This window comes from Emiliania huxleyi, assembly GCF_000372725.1.
Source record: "Emiliania huxleyi CCMP1516 unplaced genomic scaffold EMIHUscaffold_331, whole genome shotgun sequence".
In the NCBI taxonomy this organism is placed as follows: Eukaryota; Haptophyta; order Isochrysidales; family Noelaerhabdaceae; genus Emiliania; species Emiliania huxleyi.
The window spans coordinates 69,673-92,687 of NW_005199516.1; the positions used below are offsets into that span (position 1 = coordinate 69,673).

The window sequence follows — 23,015 nt, forward strand, 5'->3', positions numbered from 1 at the left end:
GACACGCTCGACACCCTCGACACCCTCGACACCCCTCGACACCCCTCGACACCCCTCGACACGGACAAGCGTGGTACCAGCCTCGACAGGCCTCGACAGGCCTCGACAGGCCTCTCGACACCTCTACCCCTCGACAGCAGCTCGACACCCTCCACACCGGGCCTCGACACCTCGACACCAGGGCTCAGGTGGGAGGCCGGCTGGCGCGCCGCCGCAGCCCTCGTCGAGCTCCATCGCCCCCGGTGCTGCACGCTCCAGCTGCGCAAGTTTGCTTTTTTTTGCGCTTGCTTTCAGTTGCAAAATCGGCGCCGCCAGCAAAACGCCTTCGCTTGCCGCCGGAAGAGAATGCGCGGCCTCCACGCCGTGCTCGCGCTCGTCACCCTGGATGTGGCAGCCTCTGCATGCTTTACGCGGGATTACGCGGAACAGACGTGGGCGGATAAATCCAACACCACCTACACCTGCACAGGTAAAGCACCTGACGAGTGCTGCTCGCAAATCGTTGAAGGTGGGGGGTCCACGCGCGATCTTTTCATCACAACCGAAGAGGTGCCGTGCACCAGTGACGAAGATTGTAGCGACAAGGGGCAGTCGTGCTGCTCCTGGGACGGCGAGCAAGGCTTACACACAGCCGGCTTTTGCGGCGAGATGTGCACAAGTTCATTCATCCCGGTCACGGACTGCCCCGAGGGTTGCGAGCCCGACCCTCTCCCGGTCGTGGGTGGCCGCCGCTCGATCCTCTTTGCGTCGCAACCGGTCCGCGCCCCCCCCCGGGGGCGAGAGCCGAGATGACGCGAGGCAGGGCCCTGAGCGAGGAGCGTTCTCTTGTAGGTGTCCTGCCCCGCGGGCTGCGTGCCGACCACCGGACCTTAGGGGCTGATTGGACTCTGAAGGAGGGAAGCTTCCGGCTTGCTTGTCCGAACCTAGAACATGGCTCAGCGGCGCTCGACAGAGATGCCCCCCTCGCCGGGGCGGGGTTTGACGCGCGCGCGCGCGCGCGCATCAACCACTAGCGCACACGCGCGCGCGCATCAACCATACGTAGACTAGCACTTGCTCTCTCTCTCCTCTGAGTGGGGTGTGGTTTAAGTGGTGTGACGTTGCGCTTGGTGCGTCAGTCTGTCTCTGTCTCTGTCTCTGTCTCTCTGTCTCTGTCTCTGTCTCTGTCTCTGTCTGTCTCAAACCACCGAGGGGTACGATTCCACATAATTCATCCGACGGAAACGTGGCGATGGCACCTGATTCGGGGCGCAGTGGGGGGGGGGGGTGAGGATTTGGTTCTGAAGAAGGTGGGGCGAACCGAGGGGGATGGGGGAGGGTCACCGTTTGGGCGAGCCAAGGCTGTGGCGCCGACGGCGGCACCCTTGTACGAGGCTGTGAGGGGAGCGGCGGCGAGAGGGGGGGCGGCAGCGACGCAGGCGAGCCGCACGCGCGCGCGACTGAGGGAAGCGCGGGCGGCGGGAAAAAGGAGAACGGCGGCGGCGGCGAGGCGCAAAACGGGGGCGGCGGAAGTGGGGGCGACGGCGGCGGCGGAGTGAACGGCGGCGCGCGCACGGACGGCGACGAAATCGACGGCGGGGAGGGGCAGGGCTGCATGGCGGCGGCAGGCGCGCGCACATTCGTCGTGTTTTCGCATTGGCATTCCACGTGCTCCTCGGCGACCTGCGTGCGCGGGAACGGCAGGGGTCATATCGCGCGCACCGGGCGGCGCCGTGCTCGCAGCAGCCGGGATCGCGGCAGAGTATGGTGGAGAGCTCTACCCGCGCACCTGCCCAGCGATGAGCTCGACGCCGCTCCTGGCAGGCGAATGAATAACTGCACTCCATCCAAAAACTCCACGGTGTGTGTGCAAGAAGAAGAAATGCAGGCCGAGAGTTGCGTGTCTTCATTTTTGTGAATGAAGGGCGCCATCCAGTTCAAAACCACAAGCAAGGTCTTTCATGCCACGGGACACGGCGTGCTTTCGGGGGAGGATTACGTGTATCAGTACGTGAGCTGCAAGGATGACGGGACCAGCCTACGAATGTGGTGGGATCGGACATTGTCCGCGGCCAAACGTGGTAATTGACGGGGCCGACCCTCCACGCCTCGCCATTCAACTCGATGGACGTGGGAGGGAGCGACAATCCTGCGGTGATCATTTCGGACTATAAGAGAACCCCCTCTCCCTTTTCTCCCAGTAAGCTAAAAGATTATAAGCAGGTCGGGGCTTGGTTATTGCAAACCGATGGGCCGCACAGATGGTACCCGGGCAGCCGTGACCCGTGTCCAGGACGCCTTCTACCCGGCGAACGACGACGTCATCAAGGTCTACCACAGCAACATTTCAGCCTCCCGGCTCGCCGTGTGGAAGGGCTACAACGATCCTGTGATCCAGACAGGGTGGAACTTTTGGGAGGACCACCGAGACGGCATCTCGATCGAGCAGTTACACGTGATCCACTCCCGATACAAGAGGAGTGGCGAGTACATGTTATCAGCACAAGCTCGTGCCACCCTCGAGAGGCGGTGTCTGTGGCGTGCGCTCACGCGCTAGTACGGCGCGCGAGATACCGCGCGCGCAGCGAGAGCGAGGGTGACCAAGAACTTCGTCTGTCACCAAAAGAAGCACCGGACCTTTCGCTCCGAGCAGGAAATCAGGATCGCCTGGTGCTCCTCGTGTTGCTCCGGCATCTCGAGCGTTTTGAGCGCGGGGAGGCCTCCGGCGCGAAGAGCGGCGGCGAGCGCATCGACGCCTTCGTCGGAGATCCCGACGTTGCCGTGGAGGTGCAGCACCTCCAGCGACCGGAGGCCGGGGCTGCTCGCTGCACCGAGCAGCGCCAGCAGCCCGGTGTCGTCGAGCTCGTTGTTTGCGAGGGACAGGAGTCGAAGCCCTCCCAGCGCGCCGAGCGCGGGGACAATCAGCGCAAACCCTTGGCTGGTGATCATGTTGCTGGAGAGATCGAGGATCGTCAAAGCCGGCAGCGCTGCAGTAGCGCCAGCGCCAGAGCAGAGGGCCGTCGCGAACCCGGTGCAGAACTCGTCCCCCAGGCTGTTGCCGCCTAGGTTGAGCGCGCGGAGACGCGGCAGAGATGACCTCCGCTTGGCAGCGACGGCCAGCGCCTCGATGACGGGCTGCATGTCTGGCCCGCCCACGTGCTGCTTGTACAGGCTGAGCCCCTCGAGAGCGACGAGCGACCCGCCCTCAATGAGACGCCCCAGGCTGGCAAGATCGGACGCGGCGAGGGGCATGCCAGCCTTGGGGGGCTGCAGAAGGGTCGCACCGTGCAGCTGCCGGCGACGCAGCTGGAGCTTGAGGCATAGCGCGCCCACGCCGAGGTATCTCCCTTTTAGCAGGCGCAGCGCTGGCCTCAGCACTTCATGCAGGCGACGACACGTGGCAGTGAGCGCAAAGGCGGCGACACATGGTGGGATAAGCGGGTCGGGAGAGTTGCCCACCACGCAGCGGAAGATGTGGAGGAGAAGGTCCGAGGCGAGGTGGTCGAGGATGGATGGCTGTCGGTCAGTGGTGGCGAGGCTCGACAGTGCACGGCTGGGTGCGGCACGCCTCGTTGTCGTGCACCAACGCGGGTTGCACGTCGCGAGGAATCTCATGCGCGGGGAGCGCGACGGAGGTGGCGGTGCTGTGAGCTGCGTGCGTCCTCACGGAAGTTTCATGCACCGCATCCGAATGACGGCCATGCAGACGGAAAGTCGATGCAGATCAACTAGGAGTGTCGCGTCGGCTCCTCTGCACATCTCCGTATACATTTTTCTGCATCGTATAACAGTGCATAAGCGCCGCCCCTCCGAAATATACTTACTTTTCTGCTGAGTGTGATCAGCAAGCACCACCCCCCACGTCGCACGATCGTGCGTGAGCGCTGCGGATTCGACCACCCGCGTCGCTGGTTGTGAATTGGGCGACGGCGCATCTCTGTGGTGAACGGCGGAGAGAAGAGCGCGGCTGTGACAGCTTGTGGGAGCCGAGAGGCGCGCCGCCATCGTAAGGCATCCTCGATCGAGCGATCGGTTTTACCCCCCCCCCCCCCCAGGCAGTGTGGTGAGATACGAGACGGTTGGAAATAGATCTGTCTATCTTGACGCTCTCCGCGACGCCACGACTCGCACCGCCTGCCCCCCACATCCCCACGCCCGCCAGCCCTACGATCAGAGATTACCAGAGCTACCTACTGCTGCTCAGCGGGGCCAGCGCCGTACTGCATCAGAGCTCACTGCGGCTGCTCGGGAGGTGGCAGTGCGTGGAAGAGCATCTCGCCACGCGTCTCGTCGGGCCACGGCTCGCCCGGATGGACGGTCATGTGGCGCAGCTTGGAGTTGGAGAACTCGTACACCGCCACCGTGCCCCACGGAGGCGACCTGTCCGCCGGGTACGCGAAGAACTGCACGGCGTGCCTCTCCTCGCCCGGCCGCGGCTCGCCCGCATGGAAGGTGAGCTGGCGCTGCCGGGCGCTCCACCAGTCATAGACAGGCACAGTGTCGGGCGGCGGCGCGGCGTCGGCGGAGATGGCGATAAACTGCGGACCACGCTCCTTCTCACTTCCCCACGGCTGCCCGGCGTGGATAGTGAGCTGGCCGAGCTTGCTGTTCCAAAAGTCCTTCACGACGACGAGCGAGGAAGCGTCCGGATAGGAGGGCGGGCACCAGAGGCCAAGCGAGAGGACGCACGCGGCGGCGCGAGGGGCGTCCAGGAGGGTGGCGTACACGGCCAGAGCCCAGTCTAGGAACGCGAGTGGCGCGGCCAGGGCCCAACCCGGCGGCCCGTGCTCACCGTCCTCAGCCGCACCGTTCTCGGCTTCGCGCTCGAGCGACGCTGGATCTGACGCAATGCAAACCAGCCCAACCAGCGTAGCGAGTAGGGCGCAGCATACGAAGAGGGCCCAGCGTAGCGACGAGGGCGCGTCCGGCACCCGTATCATGGCGAGCGAAGAGGGCGCGTCCGGCACCCGTATCATGGATGCGAGAGGGGTACAATGGGCGCCGACTTTGTGAGCAATCTCTTGTTGAGAAGAAAATACGAAGTGGGTGAACGCCGTCCCTCCGAGCTGCTCGTCGCTGCCGGCCACGCCGCCGACCGCCGCTGCAACGTGCCGCAGCTAGCTAGCTGGGCGTCGGCACCAACCAAGGGAGGGTGGCGCCGAGATCATCGTGGCGGCCGTCCGCACGCACCTCGGGCTGCACCAGGCTGCACCCCGACCACGCCGTCGCCTCAGACGACAAGAAGAACGGCTTCAACTCCATCTGGCGCTCGAGTCTTCAAGCTTGAGTGGTTTTTAGGTCTGTTGTTGAGTGAGTGGCACTTGGAGCACTTGGAGTGCAGTCAGTAACCGCACATCCAAGGCCGGGGAGCTAAGAAGCGCACCCAGCGGGCCGGATGATTGGCATCGGGTTGCGGGCAAGAAAGCCCTAGCCCTGGGGGTGCGCGTTCGCAGGGAGAGGGCCGTAAAGTAAACTGCACTCCAAGTGCTCCAAGTAAACACGGGTCTCCGAGGGTTGGTTCCGTGTACCGGGTTTCCCCTTAACTTCAGAACGCCCCCTCTACTCGGAGCGAGTAGACACGACACTGTACACCACGTACGTACACAGGTCCTCACTCAGCATCCCGTCCCAGGGTTCCACCGCCCGCCTTCCCGGGGCTCCGGTTCTCCCTGATTCGCTCTTTTATTCGCCAGCCGAGCGTCGCCTGACGGCCGCTGTAGCCGTTTCTGATGTCTCTTCTTTGGCCGAGGTCTCGCCTCCGCTTCACCTCCGACTGGTACTGCCGCCTCCGAGAGCGTCGACTCACGACTGCCCTGCTGAAGTTTCCCCGGGCGAGGACGGCGGCATTGGATCGTGTCGCCTCCCCTCCCCGGGGGGTCGAGCCCGCTCTCCCTGGTCGGCGAGTCGTGCCCGCACCCGCGGCCTCTCTATCGTCCCTGGCTCGCCCCCCCCTGGCTCCGCGCGCGACTTACTTACTTAGAACTTACGCGAGTAAGTAGTCCGTGTTTTGGCTAGCCAAAGGAACCTAGCGAAGATGACCGTGCGTGGCTCACTTTTGGTCTAGGTCTACTAGCTGTTCTGCAAATAAATTGGCCTACGAAGAAGGCGTTCGACGCATCGATGATTTTGCTCACCGTCGAAGAGAAGGGGCGTCCGTGTTGCCGCGTGATATATGCAGGAGAGCTGCTGCTGGGGGGCGCTGATCTCGCAAGCGAGGTGCCGGCGCTCGAACTTGACGCTGCCAGATATCACCCCCTTCCTTGCCCAGTTCTGCACGGGCTGCCAGACGCATGGCTTCTGCGTGCCAGTCGAGCGGGTCTTGGTGCCTCCAGCAGACGCAGTGCTCCTCCTCAGCAACAGCAGCTCGAATGGGCCGTGGAGCGCAGCACAGCGAGGCGTGCCGCGCTTTCGGATCGCCAACGACGCCGCAAACTGCGTAGGTCCGGCCGTCGTGATCTTTGAGAGCCCTGTGCCACAGGCCGCCGCTACTACCGCCGCCAATGCGAACGCGGCTGCGAGAGAGGGGAGTTCGCAAGGCGCTCGTCTCGACGCGGCGCTCATGGGCGGTGGCGGGGCGGTAGCGCCTGGTGCGGCTCCGACGGCGATGCCGCCTCGTGCGTGGTGGGAGCCGCTGCCGGGGACGTGGCTGTTCCAACCGTCCTCGGGTTTGCCTTGCGTTCGCTTTGTTCCGATGCACGAGACGCTCGTCCTCTCGCCGACGATCAGCGAGGAGTGCGCAGCAGCGCTTGGGCTCACAGCGACAGCGCTGCCGCTGCTCGCACCTCAAGCGGCGACCACATCGGCGGCTCAGGTTCCACCGGTTCCACAGCCGGCCGTTGCGCTTTGGAGCCAACGACGGCCGCGCCTGCTGGAGCTCGTGAGCAATCTCATGGCGCACGGGGTGACGAGTCACGTCCCCGTCACGGGCAATGCGGGCCAGACCCTCCTCCTCTCGAGCCTCGTGGGGCAGCTCGATGAGATGATCCGGAACCCTCTGGCTGTCCATGGACGAGCGTTTCCGCTGGAGATGCTTGAGATCATCCAGGCGCAGAGCAACGCCTCGCACCTGTGCCGTTCTCTCCTCAACCACCGCCACTGCCCTCCGTCGCTGTCGTCTCCTATTCCAAAGCCCTCGCCGCTGCTATCCTCACCACTGCTGCCCTATGCTGCTGCAGGCCGAGCTCGAGGTACGGTGGCAGCAGCTGTCGGCAACGATGCCTTTGGGCTTGCCGCAGGCGTCGCCGTCGGCCCCCTCTGTGGCGCAGCTGGAGCTGCACTCCTCGTTCATCGCCACTGAACAGACTGCAGCGACGACAGCGGCGGCGGCGGCGGCGGCGGCGGCGGCGGCGGCGGCATCAGCATCAGCATCAGCATCAGCGGCAGTGGCGGCAATGCAACATGGCGGCGGCGACGCAGCATTCGCAGCAACAGCATCAGCTGGCGCGCCGTCTATGTCTATCCCTCAAACAAGTGCCTACGACTCCGAAGACGCCCCCCGCCACTCATGACCGTCGCCCTCGGGAAGGCTGCTGCACTCCTGCACTTGGATGGAGCACTTGGAGTGCGGTGTGCCCGTCTTTCTGGCGGCACATACGTTTCGTTGTCGCATCGTCGCACACAACGTCCTCACAACACAAGACATCCTCAGAGAGAACAAAAAAACAAAAACAATTTTGTTTTCATACGCCTTGTTTCCAGCAAGGTGGTCGAGAGCCTCTAGGCGGCTCTTGGACCTAGGAGGATGCTCTTCGCCGCTTCCGTTGCCTCCGCCGCGTCCGCCGATGCCGCGGCGCCCCCCGCGACCGTCGCCACCGCCGGCGGCGCCCAGGCGCGCGGCGGCTGGATGCCGTTCGCCCAGCAGGGCGGGTCGACGGGCGTCAACTTTGCGTCGCAGGGTGCCGACACGGCGTTGCACTTCTTCACGGACCCAAAGTGCGCCGCCCCCGCCCGCTCGCCTCGCACCCGCCATGCCCTCGCCCTCGCCCCGAGACGCGCCCCAGCCCCGCCCGCCGCCGCGCGCGTGCACTGAGAGAGCTGCGCTCAGCGAGCGTCGCCCCGCACGCCGCACAGCTTCGACTTCCAGAAGGAGGGCCAAAAGTACCAGCAGCTGAGCGGCGAGACGGGGAACGCCTTTGGCGGGCTGTCGCAGGGTATGCTGCCGCAGCAGGCCGCGCCGCAGCAGGCCGCGCCGGCGGGCACGGCGCCTGAGGCGCCGGCCGCCACCTCGCGCGCCGGCCCCCAGCCCGCATCCCGGGATGGCATCCCGATGGGCAGCTGGCAGGACTTCATGAACATGGGCATCCACACGGGCATCGCCTATGCCGGCGCGGGCGCCGACACGGCGACCGAGTGGGGCAATGGCAAGGGCGACGGCGCCGCGACGGCCAACAAGTTCGGCGCGCTCAGCCAGACAACGGGCAACAACTTCAATACGCTGTCCGGCGGCACGCCGGCGGCGGCTGGCGCGACCGCCCCCGCCCCGGCCGCCTCGGCCGCCGCCGCACCTGCCGGCGCGGCTCCCGCGGCCAACCCGGCCGGCAAGGCTCCCGGCCTCGCCTCGTGGCAGGACTTCATGAACATGGGCATCCACACGGGCATCGCCTATGCCGGCGCGGGCGCCGACACGGCGACCGAGTGGGGCAATGGCAAGGGCGACGGCGCCGCGACGGCGAACAAGTTCGGCGCGCTCAGCCAGACAACGGGCAACAACTTCAATACGCTGTCCGGCGGCACGCCGGCGGCGGCTGGCGCGACCGCCCCCGCCCCGGCCGCCGCCGCGCCGGCAGCGGCCGCCGCCCCTGCCGGCACGGCTCCCGCTGCCGCAACTGGCGGTCCCGCTGGCGCGAATCCGATGGGCAGCTGGCAGGACTTCATGAACATGGGCATCCACACGGGCATCGCCTATGCCGGCGCGGGCGCCGACACGGCGACCGAGTGGGGCAACGGCAAGGGCGACGGCGCCGCGACGGCCAACAAGTTCGGCGCGCTCAGCCAGACAACGGGCAACAACTTCAACACGCTGTCTGGCGGCACGCCGGCGGCGCCGACGACGACGCCAGCTGCGGCGGCGGCTCCGGCCGAGAAGTCTGCCGAGGCGCCGGCGACGGAGGGCGTCAAGCCGCGCGGCGGCTGGATGCCGTTTGCGCAGCAGGGCGCCGCGACCGGCGCCGGCTTCGGCGCGCAAGGCATGGACACGGCCTTCCGCTTCTTCACGGACCCGAATTTCGACTTCCAAAAGGAGGGCCAGGCGTACCAGGCGTCGGGCGCGGCCACGGGCAACGCGTTCGGCGGCCTCTCGCAGGGCATGCTGCCGCAGCAGCAGCAGGCGGCGGCGGCGGCGGCGCCCGAGGCGGCGGCGGCGGCACCGGCTGAGAAGTCTGCCGAGGCGCCGGCGACGGAGGGCGTCAAGCCGCGCGGCGGCTGGATGCCGTTTGCGCAGCAGGGCGCCGCGACCGGCGCCGGCTTCGGCGCGCAAGGCATGGACACGGCCTTCCGCTTCTTCACGGACCCGAACTTCGACTTCCAGAAGGAGGGCCAGGCGTACCAGGCGTCTGGCGCGGCCACGGGCAACGCGTTCGGCGGCCTCTCGCAGGGCATGCTGCCGCAGCAGCAGGCGGCGGCGGCGGCGGCGGCGGCGCCCGAGGCGGCGGCGGCGGCACCGGCTGAGAAGTCTGCCGAGGCGCCGGCGACGGAGGGCGCCAAGCCGCGCGGCGGCTGGATGCCGTTTGCGCAGCAGGGCGCCGCGACCGGCGCCGGCTTCGGCGCGCAAGGCATGGACACGGCCTTCCGCTTCTTCACGGACCCGAATTTCGACTTCCAGAAGGAGGGCCAGGCGTACCAGGCGTCTGGCGCGGCCACGGGCAACGCGTTCGGCGGCTTGTCGCAGGGCATGCTGCCGCAGCAGCAGCAGGCGGCGGCGGCGGCGGCGGCGCCCGAGGCTGCGGCGGCGCCGACTGAGAAGGCGGGCTGGCAGAGTTTCGCGCAGCAGGGCGCTTCGACCGGCGGTGGCTTCATGCAGCAGGGCGCCGGCACCGCCTCGGCCTTCATGACGGACCCGAACTTCGACTTCCAAAAGGAGGGCGAGGCGTACCAGGAGTCCGGCAAGGCGACGCAGGACAAGTTTGGCGCGATTGGCCAAGAGGAGGCCGGCGAGGGAGAGGCTGTGGAGGAGGCGGCCGCCGACGAAGCCGCCCCGGCGGCTCTGCGCGCCGCGCCGCGCCCGACCGCCAAGCAGGGCTACTCTTTCGGTGCAATCGGCCTGGTCGCTCTGTTCGCTGTGGGCGCGGCTGTCGTCGGCGCCATCCGCGCGCGCGCGCGCAGCGGGCCGCAGTACGTGCGTCAGACCAACCCGGACGAGCTGGTCTAGACACGACTTGCGGCGAGGCGCGTGGGCTCTCTCAAAGCATGTCGGTCGCAGCCATGATGTCGATTTAGCTGGCGCTCAAGGCTCTCGGTTTCAGATGAGGGGCTCGAGAGCGCGCTCTCGAGAGGTCACGGAATGAGACGAGGGTTGGGACGGAGGGCGGCAGATTTCAACTGCTGATGAATCCACTAGACTGTGTCACGCTTCGGGGACTGGCCACCTTTGTCTGCTGTTCTCATATGCATGGGCGCGATACCCCAGCGCGTGCTGAGGTGTGAGGAGGCTGTGGGGGCACGGGCGAGGTGTCACGGTGGGGATATACACACATGCATGCCGTTACACAGAAAAAGGGGCCGTAAGGGGAACTTTCGAGAACTTTACACCTCGTTCGCGACCGCGTTGACCGCGGTTGAGCGTCGACCGTCGTCCGTCCGAGCGCGGGCGCCGCGCCGCCGGCGCCGCCGGCGGGGAGGAGCGGGGATGCTATAGTGCTTGAGAAGACACCACACACCACAAACGCGGCACGGCCCGTTTTGGCTCTGTCTGTGGAAATTCTGTCTTAGCACACACAGTGAGTCATTCGGAGTCATTCGATGGCCAGAGTGCGGCGATTGTGTTTGTGCGGGAGTTGGCTAGGGAGTTGGTTTGTCGGGAGGGAGGGGCAGGCTGCTCACCCACGTGCACCGGGCCAGCGCTTGCACTTTGAATGCCGTGGGGCTCCCGCCCGTGTCCGCGTGTGGAGATGCGAGGGTCGCCCCCCCTTGCCCCACCACTTTGTGTGTGTGTAGAAATTTACCTTACCTTACCTAGGAGCGGGGAACTGGGCACTGGGGGGCCGGCCCCCGCGGGGCCGCGCGCGCGGCATAATGGCGCCATTCTTTGTGGCGGCTTGTGCGTTGTGGACGGACTGTGATGATCTGTGTGCTTACCTTGGAGTGCAGTTGTATCTTGGTAAAACCTCATCTCCAGACGCAGAGCGCAGAGGGCCGGGGAGCTCGCGATTCGATTGCGTGCGTGCGAGGTGCTTAGTCTTGAGGACCTTTTGCGCCCCTTTTGACAACTTTTAATTTGTTTCTTTAACCCTAGTAGTTGCATAGTGTCGCTGTTTTCGAAAGGCGCTGACGGCCCGGCGCGTACCGCGCGACGCCCGGGCTACCCACCAGTAACCCTTCAAAATGACGCTGTTGTGACGTCTGTTGTCTTTTTCCGCTACGCCTGAGGGCGGAGGTATTTTTTCGCGCTCCGACCTGTGAGAGGATGGCTCGATTTCTGCAGAGGGAAGGCGCGCTTAAATTCTTTTTCAACGCGCTTAAATTCTTTTTCGCACTAGTCCCGTGCCTAGTAAAGAAAGAAAGAAAGCAGACAACCCAAGGGAGGGATGGGAGGACGGCACGCCGCCACCACACAGGGATTTTAAGGAGAGGAGTGTGGTGCTAGCCGTCGCCCACCCTAACCCTTGGTCGTCTGCCTCTTTCTATCTGCTCCCTTTTCGCAGTCCCTCGCCGATTCTCGCTGCAACCTTCATGCCACCTCGCGGTCGTCCCACTCTCGTCGTTCTCCCTCCTGCCGCTTCCTCCTCTGTCGCGTCGCTCTCGTCTGCCTCGTCCTGCGACGCCGCCGCCGCCTGCCGATCCCTTGCTCTCGCGGCTTCTCCCGCCTTTCGGCGCAACTCTGCCCTCCTCGGCGCTCGGGGCATATTTTGGCCCCTCGGAGTTTATCGAGCTCTCCTCGCGCAAGGACGACTCTTCTGACGCCCACTGCGATCATTTGCCGCCAAGTCATATCGTTGCTCAAGTCCACTCTCTCTTCGAACACTTGTACGATGTACCTCCACCGATGATGTTGGCGCTGGGGTCCCCTTCGGGTGCATCGTGACAGCTGACGACGGGATTACCACTGGTGTTTCGTCCTCCTCGGAGTCGTCTTCCCCGGCTTCCTCCATGCCGTGAACAGGCGCTTTATCCATCCTATATTCTTCTCTCTCTCCCCCGCCCGTGCCTTGGTGCCTTGTCGTGCGAGGCACGCCGCGAAATTCTTTTTCGCCTTGTTGCTGGTTCGCTCCTGTGTCGAGCCTGTCTGCTGTGAGAGTTTTTTGTTTACATTCTTTTTCGCACGACACTGCTGGCAAAATTCTTTTTCGCATTGGGGCTGGCGGGGCCCGGGGGCCGACGCTCCTCCGACGCGCTCTCGAGCCCCCGCCCCAGACCTCAGCGGCTGCGCCGGGTCGTCGTCGGCGCGCGGGCCGCCCAAGGACGCCGCCGAGCGCGAGGCCGCCTCGACGCCCGTGCGCAAACGAGAGAGCCGTTCGCTGGCGGGCGCCGTGCGACACACCGCCCTCTCTGACGTAGCCGCCGCGTCTCGACTCGGTGATATGGCGCCCGCCGCGAGCCCGCCCGCCACGCTGCTCGCCGACATCGCCGCCGGCCACCTCGCCTCGCTGCACGCCCACCTCTCCGGCCGGCGGACGCGCGGCAGTCTCAACGCGCGGCTCGACACGGAGAAGCAGGACACGCTGCTGACCTGGGCGGCTCGTCACGGGCAGGCCGAGGCGGCGCGGCTGCTGCTTGGGGCCGGCGCGAGCGTCGGGGCGACGACGGGCGGCGGCGGTGGTAGCAGCGGCGGCGCGTCGGCGCTGCTCATCGCGTGCTCGGAAGGCCACCCCGAGGTCGCCCGGCTGCTCCTCGAGGCCAGCGCAGCGGTCAACCAAGCCCGTGACGATGGCGTCACGCCGCTCTTCATGGCGTGCCGGATGGGCCACCTCGACGTCGCCCGGCTGCTTCTCGAGGCCAGCGCGGCGATCGACCAAGCCGACGAGCAAGGCGTCACGCCGCTGTACATCGCGTGCAGGAACGGCCACCTCGACGTCGCCCGGCTGCTCCTCGAGGCCAGCGCGGCGGTCGACCAAGCCCCGGAAAATGGCGTCACTCCGCTGATCATTGCGTGCCGGAAGGGCCACGTCGACATCATCCGGCTGCTTCTCGAGGCAAGCGCGGCGGTCAACCAAGCCGCGGCTGGCGGCTTCATGCCGCTGCTCATCGCGTGCCAGCAGGGCCACGTCGAGTGCGTCCGGCTGCTTCTCGAGGCGGGCGCGGCGATCAACCAAGCGATGAATGGCTGCTCCACGCCGCTGCTCGCCGCGTGCCACAACGGCCACCTCGAGATCGCCCGGCTGCTCCTCGAGGCCGGCGCAGCGATAAGCCAAGCCCGCGACAACGGCCAAGCCGCAGCGGCCGGCTTCACGCCGCTGCTCATGGCGTGCCACTTCGGCCACCTCGAGGTCGCCAAGCTCCTCTCCTCCTACGGCGCCTCCCGCGCCGCTACGCCATTCGGCACGCCCGAGAAGCTTGCAACCCGCCGCGGCCACGCCGACCTCGCCGCCTGGCTGGTCGCCAGCCGCGGCTGGACGCCGCTCGCGCACCTTGAGAGCCTCACCGCCGCCCGCGCTCTCTCCCTGCTGCGCAACGGCGCGAGCCTGCACGAGGGCGAGCCGACGCCGCTGCAGCGCGCCGCGGGCGGTGAGGGCGAGGCGGCGGCGCTGATCCGGCGGGCGGCGGCGCCGTGGTCGCCGGCAAGCCACTCGCTCTTCCCCGCGCCGGCGCGCGAGTGCGCGGTAATGGTCATGCGCATCGGCTACCAGATCGCGTTCTCTCCGCCCGACGACGCCGAGGCGCGCCCGGACCGGAGCGCGCTGTCCGACGTGTGGCGCGAGCACGTGCTGCCGCACGCGGTGGCGCGCTGAGGCCGAGTGAGGACGCGAGTGCCAAGCAGGGGAAGGGTCAGAGTGCACTGCAGAGGTGAATTATGTGGATGGTGCCACCGACGACGCCAGGGGCAGCTCGAATGCGCCAAGAGGAGAGGGGTGGGCAGTGGCGGGGGACTGATATCATGTGATCGGAAGTGCGGCCCGTGCTGCGCACCCGCCGGGATTTTTCTTGCGGAGGGAGTGCGTTGTGTTCTTGTGTTGTGTACGGCTTTATACAGATACACACACACACACATTTACCCCTCGAGCGCCCCGATCGCCTCCGTCACCGCGGCCACGAGCCGCGACGCCTCCCCCTTGCTGCGCGGCCCGTCCCTCCTCCACCTCTCCGCGTCGTGGTGCCTCGCCGCGTTCGCCCAGATGCGCAGCGAGTGCAGCTGGCTCCGCAGATCGGTAGGCAGGCCGCACTCGCGGTGCCAATAGTTGATGACCTCCTCGAAGCCGTCGGGCGCCGCCGCAGAGCGCGCGGCGTAAATAGCGTGGAGGCGCGGCATCAGCGTGTTGAAGGCGAGCAGCATGTTGCCCTGGATGCGCGCCTGCGCGTCGCCGCCCGTGCGCATGCCGCGCACCTGCACCGAGAGCGGCGAAGGCTCGTACCCGGTGGCACGGGCGGCTGCCGCAGCGGCCTCGTCTCCAGGAGCCGGCGCAGCCTCCTCCACCCCCGCCCCGGCCTGCGCGCCAGACAGCAGCGCCCGGAGCGTCAGCAGCGCCTCGGGCAGCGTGGGCCGCTTGCGCAAGCTGTTGTGGCAGAGGCTCTTCTGCCCGTCCCCCGCCTGCGCGAGGTCCTTTACTGCGCGCGCCGCGTCGACTGGCCAGCCCGCAGCCACGTCGGCGAGCTTCGCCGCGTCGATGTCGGTCCAGTCCTCCTCGAACTCGTCCTCGCACCGGTCGGTGAGCTGCACCTCGGACCGGTTGGTGAGGCAGACGAGGAGGGTGATGCCGATGGCGTAGCCGTCCGTCTTGCTCGAGTACTCGCCCCCCTTGGAGATGGAGGGGCAGAGGTAGCCCGTGGACATGTAGAGGGCGGTCGAGCGACAGCGGACAGAGGCGTCGGGACGCTGGTCCTTGGCGAAGCCCGTGTCTGCGAGCACGGCGGCCAGCTTCTCGTCGAGCAGGATGTTGTCCGGCTTGACGTCGCGGTGCACGATGCCCTTTGAGTGGAGGTAGACGAGCGCCTCGGTCGCCTCGCACGCGACACGCACGCGCTGCTGCCACGTCAGCGGCCTTGGCGGCTCTACCATCCCCAGCCGCCGGAGCTGCGCCGCCCGGTCGGGCTCCGAGATACGCAGCCGCGCCTCGAGCGAGCCGCCGCGCATCAGCGGCGAGAGGAGGCAGACGCCGTCGGGCGAGAGGCAGTAGCCGAGCAGCGGCAGCAGGTGCGGGTGGCTCACCGCCTTGAGAAGCTTCACCTCGAGCTCCGCCCGCGACAAGCCGCCGGACTGGCCCGACTTTGCCCGCTTGACGACGAGCGGCAAGTGGCGCAGCTGCGGAGGCGCGGCGAGGGAGAGGTGGAGGTCGGCCGACGCCTCGTAGACGCGGCTGAATCCGCCGTTGCCAATCAGCTTGCCCTCTGCAAACCCGTCCGTCGCCGCGGTGAGGTCCGACAGGGCTAGCTCGACGGGCCGAGCAACAGCCGCCTCCTCCGCCGACAGAGTTTCCAGCTTCGACTCCGCCGCGCTCACCTCCTCGGCCAAAGCAGGCAGCGCGCCCACGTGCGGCCTGGCGGCAGCGATGCCCGCTCGGAGCGCGGAGGGGCTGTCCGCTGTGTCGAGCGACTTGAGCGCGCCCATCGCCGCGCCATGCGCCTTGCGCAACCGCTGGCTCTCCCTCTTCCGCGCCTCCTTGAGCTTGTCGCACGCGCGCCTCGCCGCCGCCAGCACGGCCGGGCTCGCGAGGCCGCTGCACGCCTCCAGCGCGCTGGCCACGCCCTCGTACGAGCCAGCGGCCACGGCCTGCTGCAGCGCCTCGTCCGCCGCGGCGATGGCGGCTGCGTCGGCGGGCGGAGGAGATGGGGCTGGCGGTGGGGTTGGCGGCGCCAGAGCGGCGGTGGCGCTGGGGCCAGGCGCCGCGTTGTCTGCCTCGCCGCCGCCGCTCTTCTTCTTCTTCTTCTTGCCCTTCTTGCTGGCGCGCTCCCCCTTCTCCGCCTCCTCCTCCGCCAGCAGCGCCTCGGCATGCCGCGCCGCCTCCGCCTCTGCCGCCGCTCGCTCCGCCTCCCTCGCCTCCGCCGCCTCCACCGCCTCCGCCGCCGCATGCTCCTCGATGGCGCGCACGCACTCGGCGTGGCCCTTCTCCTTGGCCATCTGCAGCGCCGTCTCGCCGGTCGGAGCGCGCGCCGCCGCGTCTGCGCCCGCCCGCAACAACCGCCGCACGACGGCGGAGTGGTTGAAGAGGGCGGCGATCATCAGCGCGGTCCAGCCTTCGCTGTTCTGCAGGTTGACTTCAGCGCCGTGCCGTATCAGCAAGTCGACGACCCGCTCGTGGCCGTTGTTGGCAGCGTCTATCAGCGCGGCGAGGCCGTCGCTGTCCTGCAAGTTGACCTCCGCGCCGTGCCGCAGCAGCAGCTCGACCACCCGCTCGTGGCCGTAGCGGGCGGCGCTCATCAGCAGCGTGAGGTCGCTCGCCTCGCCTCTCTCGTACGTCGCGTCGACCCGCCCGCCGCCGTCGAGCCACGCCAGCACCGCCGCCTCCTCGCCACGCTCCGCTGCTGCCACGACCTCGTCGGAGACTTCCACGATACCGCTCGACGCCCGCCCCGCCGCCACCGCTGGAGATGGCGTCTTCGCGACTCTCGATCCGGCCGAAGAAGCGCCGCCGGAGGAAGCGCCGCCTGCGCCTGCGCCGCCGGCTGCCGTCGCCGTGGGCCGTCCCGCCAGCATATCCTGGACGTGCTTCTTGAAGGCCTCGACGCACTCGGCGTGGCCCTTCTCCTTGGCCATCTGCAGCGCTGTCTTGCCGTTCACATTGCGCGCCGCCGTGTTAGCGCCCGCCCGCAGCAAGCGCCGCACGACGGCGGGGTGGTCGAAGAAGGCGGCGATCATCAGCGCGGTGCAGCCGCCGCTATCCTGCAGGTTGACATCAGCGCCGCGCTGCAGCAGCAGCTCGACCACCCGCTCGTCGCCTAGGTGGGCGGCGGCCATCAGCGCGGTGCCGCCGTCGCTCCTCTGCAGGTTGACCTCAGCCCCACGCCGTATCAGCAAGTCGACCACCCGCTCGTGGCCGTTGCCGGCGGCGTCCATCAGCGCGGTGACGCCTTCGCTGCTCTGCAGGTTGATCTCCGCGCCGCGCTGCAGCAGCAGCTCGACCACCCGCTCGTGGCCGTGGAAGGCAGCGCCGATCAGCAGTGTGAGGCCGCTCACCTCGCCTCTCTCGTACGTCGCGTCGGCCCGCCCGCCGTCCTCGAGCCACGCCAGCACCGCCTCCTCCTCGCCTCGCTTAGCCGCTGTCACAACCGCGTTGGGGGCTGCCGCGGCACCGCCTGACACCGGCCCGCCGAGCATGACCTCGCTGGCCGAGCGTGCACACCCGAACGCAGATTTCTTTTCTACGTTAGAGGATCGGAGATGATGAAGGTGAAAGAAGAAACCACAGCTTTCGGCCTTTGCGCAAGACTAGGAGATGTGTGTGTATATGGCTTCCCACCGCATCGGCGCGCGCGTCGCGGGCCTCTCGCCAGCGCAGCTGTGCGCCATCATCGAGGCGCAGGCGGGCGCGAGCGACGCCGCGCTGCGCGTGGCGGAGGAGCACGCCGCACGGCTCGTGGAGCAGCCCGAGTCGGTCCTCTCCGTCCTCCTCTCGCCGGACCTCGCCCCGCACATCCTCGCCCAGCTGCCGACCAAGGAGCACGCCGTCAAGGGGACGTGCCGCGCGTGGCGCCACGGCTGGAAGGAGACGCTGAAGAAGCGCGAGAGGCCGCGCCTGCTCGTGATCGGCGGCCGCAGCGGCGATGGCGAGTTCCTCAACTCGCTGGAGCGGTACGACCCGTCAACGAATGCGTGGGAGGAGGAGGCTGTGGCGCCGATGCCGACGGCACGACTGTATGTCGTCACTGCGGTTCTCGATGGCAAGCTGTACGTGGCGGGCGGCGTGAGTGAGGCTGATGGCGAGGATGAGGATGGCGAGGATGAGGGCGACGGCGCAACTTCCAACCTGGTAGAGCGGTACGACCCGGCTACGAAAGCATGGGAAGCGGTGGCGCCGATGGCGGTCGAGCGGTTTCTTCACGCCGTGGCGGTGCTCGACGGGAAGGCCTATGCTGTTGGAGGCTTCAACGTCGTCGACGAGGACGGCGACGACGGCCAATTCCTCAGCTCGGTGGAGCGGTACGACCCGGCGACGGACACGTGGGAGGCGGTGGCCCCGATGGCGGCGGAGCGGAACGACCATGGCGTGGCGGTGCTCGACGACAGGCTGTACGCTGTGGGAGGCGGCCTCGGCGACGGCATCGTCAGCTCGGTGGAGCGGTACGACCCGGCGTTGGATGCGTGGGAGGCGGCGGCGCCGATGGCAGAGGCGCGGGCTGAACACGCCGTGGCGGTGCTCGACGGCAAGCTCTATGTCGCAGGCGGATTGGGTGCCGGCTACAACCACCTCAGCTCAGTCGAGCGGTACGACCCGGCGTTGGATGCGTGGGAGGCGGTGGCGCCGATGGCGGAGGCGCGGGCAGCTGCCGCCGTGGCGGTGCTTGACGGCAAGCTGTATGTCGCAGGCGGATCGGATGCCGGCCACACCCGCCACAGCTCGGTGGAGCGGTACGACCCTGCGTTGGATGCGTGGGAGGCGGTGGCCCCGATGGCGGCGGCGCGGATGAAGGCTTTCGCTGTCTTGATGTAGTCGCCGTTGTGTGCGTGCTAGCCCCACGGAGAGTGGAATGTGCTGAAGTCCCTCGCCTGAGTGTGCTGCGCGGTGCGCGTGCGTGCCCCCGCCGCTTAATACGTCGAGCGTTTCATCTTGTAGAGTGAACAGGCCGGGGTTTTAGCGCCCAGCGCAGACCGACCGACCGCAGGGGGGGGGGTAAGGGGGGGGGTCCGGTCGGCGGCCGCGCGGAAGTGACCGCAGACCGGACTGCGGACAAAAGAATTTTGATATCCGACAAGCCAAAAAAACATTAATTTAACGACGAGGGCGCTCTCAAAAAAACCGCGCAACCAGCGGTGTCTGTCAACGGTGTCTGTCCAATTGCGTTTACTTCATGCGAAGGTGCTGCTCACCACACGCGCGGCTCCATCGCGTTCACCCACGATGCTACCCGCGGCCACGCGCCTTGCCGCCCTCTGCGTGTATGCCCGCGGCGCGCAGCCGCTGCGCAAACTCGGCTCGCAGCGCCTCGTACAGCGCAATGTCGGGCGCCAGCAGCCGGCGGAGGGTTTCGTCGGTCTCTGGCGTCGGGAGGTCCTCGCGCAGAGGGACGAAACCGCCGCACGGGTTGACGCGCCTGTTCACACCCATTTCTGTGAAGACAAGGGCCGTTCACGGCGTTGCGGGCGACAAGGGGCTGGCTCGCCTGTTCACGGCCAGCCGTGTGAATGAAGAAACGCCGTGGTCGCAGGCAGCTGCACTGCGGAGTTGACGCGCCTCCCCACCGCCTTGCGCATGGCGCGAACGTCGGCGGGGCGGGCGCCTGTAGAAACACAAACCACGGTCCTGCCTGATAAAATGAGAAATCAATCGCGAACGCCGGCGGGACGGGCGCCTGTGTGGAAAAAAGAACACGTCGCCCGCAGAGCTAAAACCAGAAGACGAGGGCGGGACGGGCGCCTGTGGCGTGGGCGAGCAGGGCAAGCGAACTCCAAATGTCCTCGGCGAAGCCAATCACGTCGAAGGTCCGCGCCGCCTCCGTCACCTCACACAGCAGCACCGCCTCGGCCGCGGTCGTGTTGACCCCTCCCAAATCTCTCGGGAGACCTCCCTCGCCGCACAGCGGGTCGCCGCACGTACCCGAGCGGCCGGCGAGCAGTGGCAGGACGGCACGTGGCGCATAACAAAATCTCTCTGTGTGTCAGGGATAGTCAGGGCCGTCCATCAGAGCTCCAGTAAGCTCGGAGACACCCCATTAGTGCGACTCGACCTCTTTGAGTCACTGCCTTCCCGGCGGTTTGCGTGCCGTGCGGGACTCGCGCAGCTTGCAGTGCAGGCGCCCATCCGGCACGATGCCGTTCTTGCCGCGCGTGCCAGCTGTGCCGTTGAGCGTGACCGGCGGGATGACGGCGCTGAAGATCTCGCGCGTCTCCTCTCTGCCGCGCAGCCCCGCGTGCAGCGCATCACGGATCACGCGTGAGAAGATGTCATCGTGGCAGTTGCCGTGGGCGCGGTCGTTGAGCGTCGCCAAGCCCAGCTGGACGCCAAAGGCATCGCAGACTCGAGGAGGGCCGCGGCCGGAGCAGGCGATGCTCTTGCCAGCAAGCGCGCGCACGGCTGGGCTCTCCCGGCCGAGGTAGGTGCAGAAGATCTCGCGGAACTCGCGCGCCTCGCACCGGTTCTGAGCCGAGGGCCATGAGCTCACCCACGCGGACGAGAACGAGTCGACGGCCAGCCACGCCTCCCGCCGCGTGTCGCCGTGCGGCAGCCCGAGGATGCTGCGGCTAAGCTGGTTGCGCTTGACCTGCTCCCGCTGCTGCGTCAGCTGCCGCTGTAGCCCAGCGCTGCCGGCCCGCCCTTTGCCAGCCTCGGGAGCCCGGAGATCGAGAGGCCCCGCGACGCCCTCGCCGCGGACCTCGCGCTGCATGCCCTACCACGCCGTCTCGTTGAAGGAGTCGCCCGTCGGCGTCAGCTGCCCCAGCTGCGCGCCGAGCGGGTTGACGTAGGTGGTGCAGCCCGAGAGGAAGCGCGAGAGGCGAGGGCTGTTCGGGTACGGCAACTCGAAGGCGCCGTGGCCGAAGAGCGGAGCGAGCATCTGGAAGAAGCCGGGCGTCGACCTGTCGAGGAACCTCTCGGCCGCCTCGACAAAGCAGGCGCAGAACGCAGCCGGCGCCACCTCCTCGAGCGAGCGCAGGCCGAGGCCGCGCATCCGCGCAGGCAGGCGAGCCCGCCGCGCGGTGATGGCGTCGCCAAGCGCGCCCTAAAAGCCAAAAAAAGAAAACGCGCCCCCAGCTGGAGTGCCTTGTCCTGGAGTCGGCGGAGTGCCTTGTCCATTGCTGCTTTTGCTTCTCACGGGAGAAGGCGTCCTTCACGCCGACTCACGAGTAGCGCGGACAATGACGGCGCTCTCTGAGTTCATCAGCTTTTGCTACCGCGTCTTCGTCGCGTGCGTCGAACTCACCATCGACGCGCTCGTTCTGCCCTTCTTCCTCGCGGCGCTCCTCATGCCGTGGCGGATGCCATTCCTCGTCTACGGGCTGTGCACAAAGGGTTGGCCAGTTTCTCCCGATGACTTTGAAGGTTGCTCATCGCGCGAGAACTATCGCATTACCGCCGTCGGCCAGTTTTTCACCGGCCTCATTGAGGGTCTCACCCTCACGATCACGCCCATCGTGGCACTGAGCGGCTTGCGAACCGCAAAGCTTCTCGAGCGGATCAAGAAGCACATGCGCAACGACATGGACATGGACTTCATGTCCAATTTCCCCCTGCTGGTGGCGGTCTGGGAGCAGCTCTACAAGCTCGTCCTCGACTTGCTGCCCTTTGGTTGCCTCGTGCTCGCCTTTTCGATGCCGTGGCGCTGGCCGTACCTCGCACGCGGCCTCTCGAGGCATGGTGCTGGCTGGCTCTTCCAGACCATCTGCCCGTGCTGCGTGCCCAAGAGCAAGCGCAAAAAGGAGGGCGAGGTCCGCTGCTTGTGGATCGGCCAGGCCATCTTTGGCGTCTGCGACCTCGTCACCGCCATGCCTCTCGCCCTCGTGCTCCTGAGCGGCTTGCGCACTCGCAAGCTGCTAACGAAGTTGCGCAGCAAGGAGGTACGCGATGACTACGATGAGGACGTCGAGTATAATTGGAAGGCGCGTGGCCTCGTGTGGAAGCAGTGCGGCTCGCTGTGCGTCGACTTGGTCTTCGTGCCGCTCGCGCTCGTCGTCCTTCTCTCTGGCTGGCGCTCAATCTCGCTGCTGACCCTCATGCGGGACAAGGAGCTGAAGGGGATGAGGAAGCGTGGCAAGGCCATCCGTCTCTTCTTCCACACCCTCCTTGACGTGCCCTTCATCCTCGCCGCTCTCGTGCCCGCCCTCACACCATGGCGCACCCGCGCCCTCTGGACTGCCCTCAAGCTGTGGGACCGCAAGGGCAGCGGGGCCAAAGACAGGCGTCAGGCCGCGTGTGAGCAGCTTGTCGAGACCCTCAAGGATTGGGCGCATCTGCCGCCCGCCGCGCTCGTGCTGTCCACGTGGTGGCGCGCGCGGGACCGTGCTCAAGCTCGGCAGCACCACGCCGCCCACGGCGGCGCAGCGGCGGGCCGACGTGCGCTCGCATTGCCACGAGACGATGCTCGACCATCCTCACGTCCTCTTTGGCAGCCTCGTCCTCCTCTTCTGCCCGTGGCGCGCACGCATGCTCTGGCGGGCCGCAAAGCCGTGGCCCGGCGCCACACGAGACGCGGCAGCAGCGGCGGACGCGGATGGCAGCACAGTCGCCGCCGTCGCCGCGCCACCGGCTCCTCCAGACGTGAGCGCCGCCGCCGCCGTCGTCATCACAGCCGATGAGCGTCGCTCCGCGGCACGCGAGCAGTTTGGGCGCTTTCTGCTCGATGTGCCCTGTGGCGCGATGGCGGCCGCGGTGCTCCTCAGCGTGTGGCGTGCGCCGCTGCTGTGGCGCGAGCTCAAGCTTGGTGCCAGGGCGGCGGAGGCCCCGAGCGCACATGCACGCTGGGAGTTAAGTGCGTGGCACTTTTGCTGCCTGCTTCGCGACGTGCCCTTTCTGCTACTCGCTCCATTCACCTGCTATCGGCTGCCACGCGTTGGCTTTAAGATCATCGCCGCATGCAAG

At 67.2% G+C, this 23,015-nt stretch overlaps 10 protein-coding genes across 10 annotated transcripts; 8 read left to right on the forward strand and 2 right to left on the reverse strand.

The window, feature by feature from the left end:
- The first annotated feature begins 314 nt into the window (after nucleotides 1-314).
- EMIHUDRAFT_424687 (hypothetical protein) lies at nucleotides 315-1,221 on the forward strand. Its single transcript, XM_005773656.1, has 2 exons — nucleotides 315-756; nucleotides 832-1,221. The coding sequence occupies exons 1-2, from the start codon at nucleotides 346-348 to the stop codon at nucleotides 871-873; spliced, it is 453 nt and encodes a 150-aa protein (XP_005773713.1). The 5' UTR covers nucleotides 315-345; the 3' UTR covers nucleotides 874-1,221.
- Nucleotides 1,222-1,897: 676 nt separating this feature from the next.
- EMIHUDRAFT_241410 (hypothetical protein) lies at nucleotides 1,898-2,536 on the forward strand (the record flags this gene model as incomplete). Its single annotated transcript, XM_005773657.1, has 2 exons — nucleotides 1,898-1,990; nucleotides 2,273-2,536. The coding sequence occupies 2 exons, from the start codon at nucleotides 1,898-1,900 to the stop codon at nucleotides 2,534-2,536; spliced, it is 357 nt and encodes a 118-aa protein (XP_005773714.1).
- A 59-nt stretch (nucleotides 2,537-2,595) lies between these two features.
- EMIHUDRAFT_117279 (hypothetical protein) lies at nucleotides 2,596-4,955 on the reverse strand (the record flags this gene model as incomplete). The annotated part of the gene is made up of 2 exons (XM_005773658.1): nucleotides 2,596-3,532; nucleotides 4,216-4,955. The coding sequence occupies 2 exons, from the start codon at nucleotides 4,953-4,955 to the stop codon at nucleotides 2,596-2,598; spliced, it is 1,677 nt and encodes a 558-aa protein (XP_005773715.1).
- Nucleotides 4,956-6,151: 1,196 nt separating this feature from the next.
- On the forward strand, nucleotides 6,152-6,860 carry EMIHUDRAFT_241413 (hypothetical protein; the record flags this gene model as incomplete). Its single annotated transcript, XM_005773659.1, has 2 exons — nucleotides 6,152-6,711; nucleotides 6,791-6,860. 2 exons carry the CDS (start codon nucleotides 6,152-6,154, stop codon nucleotides 6,858-6,860), a joined length of 630 nt encoding a protein of 209 aa, XP_005773716.1.
- Nucleotides 6,861-7,822: 962 nt separating this feature from the next.
- EMIHUDRAFT_241414 (hypothetical protein) lies at nucleotides 7,823-8,555 on the forward strand (the record flags this gene model as incomplete). Its single annotated transcript, XM_005773660.1, has 4 exons — nucleotides 7,823-7,911; nucleotides 8,050-8,121; nucleotides 8,254-8,415; nucleotides 8,546-8,555. The coding sequence occupies 4 exons, from the start codon at nucleotides 7,823-7,825 to the stop codon at nucleotides 8,553-8,555; spliced, it is 333 nt and encodes a 110-aa protein (XP_005773717.1).
- Nucleotides 8,556-8,830: 275 nt separating this feature from the next.
- On the forward strand, nucleotides 8,831-10,443 carry EMIHUDRAFT_241415 (hypothetical protein; the record flags this gene model as incomplete). Its single annotated transcript, XM_005773661.1, has 8 exons — nucleotides 8,831-8,955; nucleotides 9,165-9,261; nucleotides 9,365-9,552; nucleotides 9,674-9,702; nucleotides 9,750-9,858; nucleotides 9,955-10,141; nucleotides 10,214-10,339; nucleotides 10,414-10,443. 8 exons carry the CDS (start codon nucleotides 8,831-8,833, stop codon nucleotides 10,441-10,443), a joined length of 891 nt encoding a protein of 296 aa, XP_005773718.1.
- Nucleotides 10,444-11,599: 1,156 nt separating this feature from the next.
- On the forward strand, nucleotides 11,600-14,081 carry EMIHUDRAFT_241416 (hypothetical protein; the record flags this gene model as incomplete). Its single annotated transcript, XM_005773662.1, has 2 exons — nucleotides 11,600-11,683; nucleotides 13,824-14,081. The coding sequence occupies 2 exons, from the start codon at nucleotides 11,600-11,602 to the stop codon at nucleotides 14,079-14,081; spliced, it is 342 nt and encodes a 113-aa protein (XP_005773719.1).
- Nucleotides 14,082-14,947: 866 nt separating this feature from the next.
- On the reverse strand, nucleotides 14,948-17,485 carry EMIHUDRAFT_368832 (hypothetical protein; the record flags this gene model as incomplete). The annotated part of the gene is made up of 3 exons (XM_005773663.1): nucleotides 17,453-17,485; nucleotides 16,709-16,717; nucleotides 14,948-15,421 (listed from the first exon to the last, which is right to left on the reverse strand). A coding segment is annotated over exon 3 (474 nt), but the record flags the coding sequence as incomplete, so codon positions are not given.
- A 247-nt stretch (nucleotides 17,486-17,732) lies between these two features.
- On the forward strand, nucleotides 17,733-19,080 carry EMIHUDRAFT_241418 (hypothetical protein; the record flags this gene model as incomplete). Its single annotated transcript, XM_005773664.1, has 2 exons — nucleotides 17,733-17,962; nucleotides 19,068-19,080. The coding sequence occupies 2 exons, from the start codon at nucleotides 17,733-17,735 to the stop codon at nucleotides 19,078-19,080; spliced, it is 243 nt and encodes an 80-aa protein (XP_005773721.1).
- Nucleotides 19,081-21,222: 2,142 nt separating this feature from the next.
- Nucleotides 21,223-22,795, forward strand: EMIHUDRAFT_444528 (hypothetical protein). Its single transcript, XM_005773665.1, has one exon. It carries the CDS (start codon nucleotides 21,296-21,298, stop codon nucleotides 22,730-22,732), a length of 1,437 nt encoding a protein of 478 aa, XP_005773722.1. The 5' UTR covers nucleotides 21,223-21,295; the 3' UTR covers nucleotides 22,733-22,795.
- The last annotated feature ends 220 nt before the right edge of the window (nucleotides 22,796-23,015 follow it).

Bases quoted from the DNA above. Each gene is read 5' to 3' on its own strand.
- EMIHUDRAFT_444528 (XM_005773665.1), top strand. From the start codon at position 21,296: ATGACGGCGCTCTCTGAGTTCATCAGCTTTTGCTACCGCGTCTTCGTC.
- EMIHUDRAFT_424687 (XM_005773656.1), top strand. From the start codon at position 346: ATGCGCGGCCTCCACGCCGTGCTCGCGCTCGTCACCCTGGATGTGGCA. The intron at 757-831 runs GTCCGCGCCCCC...GTTCTCTTGTAG, and splicing joins TCCTCTTTGCGTCGCAACCG to GTGTCCTGCCCCGCGGGCTG.